Here is a 6,326-nt window from a genome sequence, read left to right as displayed (position 1 = left end):
CAATTCCAAGGGTCATCTAGCAGTTGATTGCCGTAAACCGAAAAGGGAGCGTGGATCTTGCTACGCTTGTGGTGCTTTTGGCCATTTTGTTGCCCAATGTCCGGAGAGGAAGAGTGCGACTGGCAACCAAGAATATTCAATATATATTTTTGTCAAAATTCTAGATCTCCATTAATTGCAGCGTGCCTCCTAGACTCTGGAAGCTCTATTTCTTTTGTTAAAAAACGTCATATATCAAGTCACCTAATACTGGAGCCAGTATTGAAAGAATATTTCGGTTTAAATCAAAGCCAATTAAACATATTTGGAAAAACCTTATGTTATATATTGAAAGGATCAATAAAATGTTATTTTTATTTAAATGTAGTAGCAAATGAGTCTATGAGTCACGATGTAGTTCTTGGAAGAGACTTTTTAACGGCATGTAATTTGAAATTTAATCTAAGCGCACTGAAATTGGTTACAGTACAAAAAGTGGAGACTGTAGTAAACAGTTAGATGAGACAGTTACAGAACAGTTAGATGAAACAGTCAGTAAACAGTTAGATGAAACAGTCAGTAAACAATTAGATGAAACAGTTAGTAAACAAGTAGATAAAATAGTAAGTAAACAGTTAGATGAAACACTTAGTATAGAATTAAATAAAACAGATAGTACAGAGTTAGAGGAAAAAGATAGGATACAGTCTGATAGGACGTTAAATGAGCAGAGACACGAAATACTTACTATTCAATCAAATAAAAAATTTATCGTCAATGACTTATCAATTTAATTGAATTAAGTTAATTACACTGAAGACTCAATTGATGATTATAATTGGGACGAAAAACTGAATTATGATACCAAAGGTAAACTAAGACAAATAATTAAAATTTATTGCATAAATGCGACAATCCCAGAAGAGCCAATGATTAGATGTGAAGTCAAATTAAATTTAGAAAAATCGAAACCCTTTAGCTGTTCTCCCAGACGCCTTTCATATACAGAAAAAGATAAATTGCAAATATTATTAGATGATTATTTAAAAAAAAGGAATTATACAGCCGAGTGAGTCGGAGTACGCGTCACCAATCGTTTTAGTAAAAAAGAAAACAGGAGATATTCGCTTGTGTATTGACTTTAGAAAACTAAATAAAGTTTTAATTAAAGACAATTATCCATTACCACTGATAGATGACCTACTTGACAAATTAGTAAATAAAACGGTGTTCACAAAATTAGATCTTAAAAATGGATACTTTCATGTGTATGTAAACAAGGAATCTATTAAGTACACTTCGTTTGTCACTCCGTTAGGGCAATACGAATTTTTAAGAATGCCCATGGGATTAAAAAATTCGCCAGCTGTGTTTCAACGCTTTATAAATAAGATATTTTGTGATATGATTAAAGACAACAAGTTAGTTGTGTATATGGACGATATCATGGTCGCCAGCAAGGATATAAATGAACACTTTGAAACTCTAAAGGAAGTTTTTATAAGATTAGCTAAGAATAAATTAGAGCTACGTTTGGACAAATGTGAATTTATGAAGTCCTGTGTCAAATATTTAGGTTATCAAATATCAAGTGAAGGTATAAAAACAGATGATAAAGGAATGGAAGCGATAAAAAATTTTCCAATACCTGAAAAGGCACAGGCTGTTCAAAGTTTTCTTGGGTTATGCTCGTACTTTCGTAGATTTATTAAAGATTTTTCTATTTAGCGAAACCGTTATACGATCTTTTGAAAAAGGAAAAAGAATTTGTGTTTCAAGAAAAAGAATTAAATTGTTTTTTACTGCTCAAAAAAAACTTATGAATGCATCTGTGTTGGCAATTTACGATTACAAGGATGAGGTTGAATTGCATTGCGATGCCAGTGCTTTAGGATTCGGAGCAGTGTTACTTCAGAAAAAATCAGACAAATTGTTGCATCCTATATCCTATTTTTCAAAACGAACAACCGGAGCAGAAGAAAAGTATCATAGTTTTGAGTTAGAAACTCTTGCAATCATTTATGCCTTACGCAGATTTCGTATTTACCTTCAAGGTAAACGCTTTAAGATTATGACAGATTGTAATTCTTTAACACTGACATTAAACAAAGTTGAACTTTACCCTAGAATTGCTAGATGGGCGTTAGAGCTTCAAAACCATGATTTATAGGCCCGGAAACAAAATGCAGCATGTAGATGCTTTGAGCAGTTGTACAAATGTTATGGTAGTTGAAACAACAAGTTTTGAAGATAACCTAATAATTTGCCAATCAAAGGATCCTAAAATTCAAAACTTAAGGATATTATTAGAGAAGGCTGAACACAAATTGTATGAGATGAGAAATGGTTATGGTAGTTGAAACAACAAGTTTTTAAGATAACCTAATAATTTGCCAATCAAAGGATTCTAAAATTCAAAACTTAAGGATATTATTAGAGAAGGCTGAACACAAATTGTATGAGATGAGAAATGGAGTGAATTTTTTATAGAAAAGCAAATGATGGTAGACTTCTCTTTTATATTCCAGAAAATATGGAAGATCATGTGTTGTATAGGTATCACAATGAAATGGGACATATAGGGGGAGACAAAATGCTTGATTTAATTAATAAAAGTTACTGGTTCGCAAACCTCAAAGACAAATGTTCTACTCATATTGAAAACTGTCTTAAATGTATTGCCTATTCTCCAAGATCTGGAAAAGAACAAGGTTTCTTGCATTGTATACCTAAAGGCAATAGACCATTTGAATTGATTCACATTGATCATTAAGGGCCAGTGAGTGCTGGTAGAGCCAAAAAGCATATATTCGTGGTTGTAGATGGGTTTACGAAATTCGTACGATTATACGACGAAAACAACCAGTACTAAAGAAGTTTTGTCAAGACTTAAAGATTATTTTAGAACATATAGTAAACCAAAGTGTATTATTTCTGATAGAGGTAGTTGTTTTACATCAAGTGAGTTCGAGGAGTTTATAGAAAACTATACCATTAAACATATAAAAATCGCGACCGGATCTCCCCAAGCAAACGGACAGGTAGAAAGAATTAACAGAAGTCTAGGCCGGATGATTGCAAAATTAGTTGAACCTGCGAAAGGATTGCATTGGGATTTAGTGGTAGAACAGGTGGAGTTTGCAATGAACAATACACAGCATCGAAGTGTAAAACAATTGCCAAGTGTTATGTTGTTTGGAACGTCACAAAGGGGGCGAATAGTAGATGAATTAAAAGAGAAACTAGAATTGATAAATCAAGACAACAAGCAAAAGAGTTTAACAGAAATCAGGAATGAGGCAATTGAGGCTCAAAATAATGCTCAGTCCTACAACAAAACTTATTATGATAAAAGCAAACGAAAGCCAAAAGAATTTAAGCAAGGAGACTATGTTATGGTAAAAAATTTTGATAGCTTAGTTGGTACGTCAAGGAAACTATATCCAAAGAATAAAGGACCTTACCGAATAGAAAAAGTTTTAAAAAATGATAGATTTTTACTTAAAGATGTGGAAGGTTTTCAAGTATCTCGTAACCCATATCAGGGCGTGTGGAGCATTCAGAATATAAGACACTGGATCAAAAAATGAAGATCAAATTTAAGATGTGAAGAAAAATATAAAAATATTAAATATATTACTATGTTACTTAATAATAAGAAAATATGCATATGTATCAATGTATAGAAATAATTTAAGATTACGTGATCAGGAGATCCAAATGTCAGAATGGCCGAGTTGTAGTAGGCTACATATAAATACGTATAAATATATATGTATATAATACTTATTTACTTTAATAATAACGCTAATCCAATACATATATAAAAAAACCCTATTGTATAAGCGATAACCTGTATTATGTAGCGATTAAGTTATATCGATATTAATGCTGTGATATCGATGACTTTTAAAAGAGACAACGCTGATACCTTCTGTAGTAGGCCCAGTGTCCAAAGCATAAGAAACAGTGGTATTGCAACCACTGTTTAAGCACCGTTATAACTATTGATATTGATTCCTCACTCTCTGATTTCATAAAGCGTCTCTCGCCCTGCCTTGCAAGCAAAGATGCTCTCTTTATTTGTTGAATATCTAACTTTCTAACTACTCTGTCTGCGAGCAGAGAGTCAGTTCGTAAGCATAATCCAAAGCGATCAGATCAAATAAATAAAGCAACAAACAATTAATAAGTGACAAAACCCTATTGTTTGTACTACCATAATATCAGAAGTGGTTCAAAAATCCATAAAATGTCGGAAGATTTAAACAAAATTTCTACGGCAAGCCTCAAAAATTAGCTGGTGGCTTTGGGAATGGACACCAAGGGTTCCAAGACGGAGCTAATAGGCAGACTACTGGAAATTCCGGAGGATGTACGTGGAGGTCTTCTATTAGCTCGAACACCAGATCCCGATGCCATTCCAGGTACAAGCGGCGTTGGTACAAAGTCATCACAAGATGAACACCAAATGAGGCAATTGGAGTCTCAAATCCTACAGCAACAACATGACGAAATACCCGAAAGTACAGTTATGTTAGAGGAACTACGCAACGAAATAAAAGAAGCCAAGAAACTTCTAGAAAGTTTGCATATCGCAGTCGCAAGCGGCGACGCCATGCAAGAGCGAGACAGCGATATACGCGTCGGCACCATGCAAAAGCGAGACTGCAATAGACGCCACGAAAATGAGAGTGGCGACGAACATACTTCAAAAGCAGACGAAGAAAACGACGAAGAGAGGTCGGAGCGCGAGCGTGTAACAGAGATGGCAACAGCAATGGACCAGCAGAACAATGTGACCAGAGTAGCTGAGCAGAAAATAAATAATTGGACTTATGCTGGCTACCAGATGGCTAAGGAAATGCTGCTGGAATATAATGGCGGACGAGACGTACAAAATTGGATTGTACAATTAAATAATGTGTCTGCATTGTGTGAACTCAGTGAGAATCATCGTCATTTGCTTTGCGTTGGAAAACTTAAGACCAATGCACTACAATGGCTACATGCAAACCCAAAACGTATATTGGAGTCAGTGGACAAGTTGTTGGACGAGTTGGTGATGGCGTTTGGTTCCAGGAAATCGAAAGCAGAATTGCGGCGTGCTTTTGAGGCCCGTGTCTGGAGAGATGCCGAGCGATTTTCAGAATACTTTGAGAATAAGGTGAAGCTAGCCCAACACGTCAATATTGAGGACGACGAGCTACAAGATTTCATCATTCCATTGGAGAGCATGCGTATACAAGCGCGTGTACAATGTTTTGACAATCCAAACCAATTGTTAAGAGCATTTGCGGAGGTCCGGCTGCCAAGTAAGAAGTTCGTCGAGAAGCAAAACAGGGTACCCAAGGACTCGAGGTGCCATAATTGTAATTCAAGAAATCATTGGGCGAAGGATTGCCTAAAACGTTTACGTGTTCGTGGATCTTGTTATGGGTGTGGTGCCAAGGAGCACCTCATAGCGCAGTGGCCGCAAAGGAAGAAGCCCAAGGACAAAGTAAACAATTATGTAAGATATATTAAATTATTTTTAAGTGACTATATTCATAAACCAATATTTACAGAGTGCGTCATAGATTCGGGCAGCGCCTAAGGATGTGCAGCTAAATGATAACTTTGAAAACTTTTGCGGGCTAAATCAAAGTCCATTACAAATTTTTGGAAAAATTTAATGTTGTTTTGAAAAATTCAATAAAAATTTATTTTGATGTAATGGTTGTGCCTGACGAATCTATGAGTAGCGACTTAATATTGGGTAGAGATTTTATGAATAAATGTAATTTAGAAATTAATCCAGACGCGTTGAAAATGATTACGTTGGAAAAAAGCGAACGAAATTTGTTAGAAAATCAGGAAAATTATTTAAATAAAATGCTGAAAAATGAAAACGGAATAGAAAGTCAAAATCTGTTAGAAAATCAAGAAAATTGTTTAGGTGAAATGCTGGAAATCGATAACGGAATAGAAAGTCAAGTTGTTAGTAAAGATGAGAGAAAAATTGTTAGTAATGTAGATAAAGGAGAAAAAATGAAAGATGTAGAAATTAATATTAGAAATGTGTTGGTAGAAAATTTTGAGAAAGAAATGTTAGAAATCAATTTATTAGACAATGCAAAAGAAGAACTTGTATACAACATCGGTGAAACTGTATATTTTAGAACTCGATGTAAGTTTGTCAAACTGTTAGAAGAATGCTATATTGGGCAGAACAGACCAGAGAATTCAGATTTTAAATGTGAAATGAAGATAACTCTTGAAAATACGAAAGCCTTTAGTTGTTCACCTAGAAGGTTATCATATACGGAAAAAGAGAAATTACATATATTAATAGGTGATTATTTACA

The 6,326-nt window shown here is 34.6% G+C and overlaps 1 protein-coding gene across 1 annotated transcript; it reads left to right on the top strand.

The window, feature by feature from the left end:
- Positions 1–4,945: 4,945 nt before the first annotated feature.
- LOC124461166 lies at positions 4,946–5,620 on the top strand. Its single transcript, XM_047012717.1, has 2 exons — positions 4,946–5,491; positions 5,547–5,620. The coding sequence occupies exons 1-2, from the start codon at positions 5,045–5,047 to the stop codon at positions 5,556–5,558; spliced, it is 459 nt and encodes a 152-aa protein (XP_046868673.1). The 5' UTR covers positions 4,946–5,044; the 3' UTR covers positions 5,559–5,620.
- Positions 5,621–6,326: the final 706 nt, after the last annotated feature.

This window comes from Drosophila willistoni, unplaced genomic scaffold (genome assembly GCF_018902025.1).
Source record: "Drosophila willistoni isolate 14030-0811.24 unplaced genomic scaffold, UCI_dwil_1.1 Seg224, whole genome shotgun sequence".
NCBI classification, from domain to species: domain Eukaryota; kingdom Metazoa; phylum Arthropoda; class Insecta; order Diptera; family Drosophilidae; genus Drosophila; species Drosophila willistoni.
The sequence above is the reverse complement of the archived record's forward strand: the minus strand, read 5'-3'. Positions and strand labels throughout refer to the sequence as shown.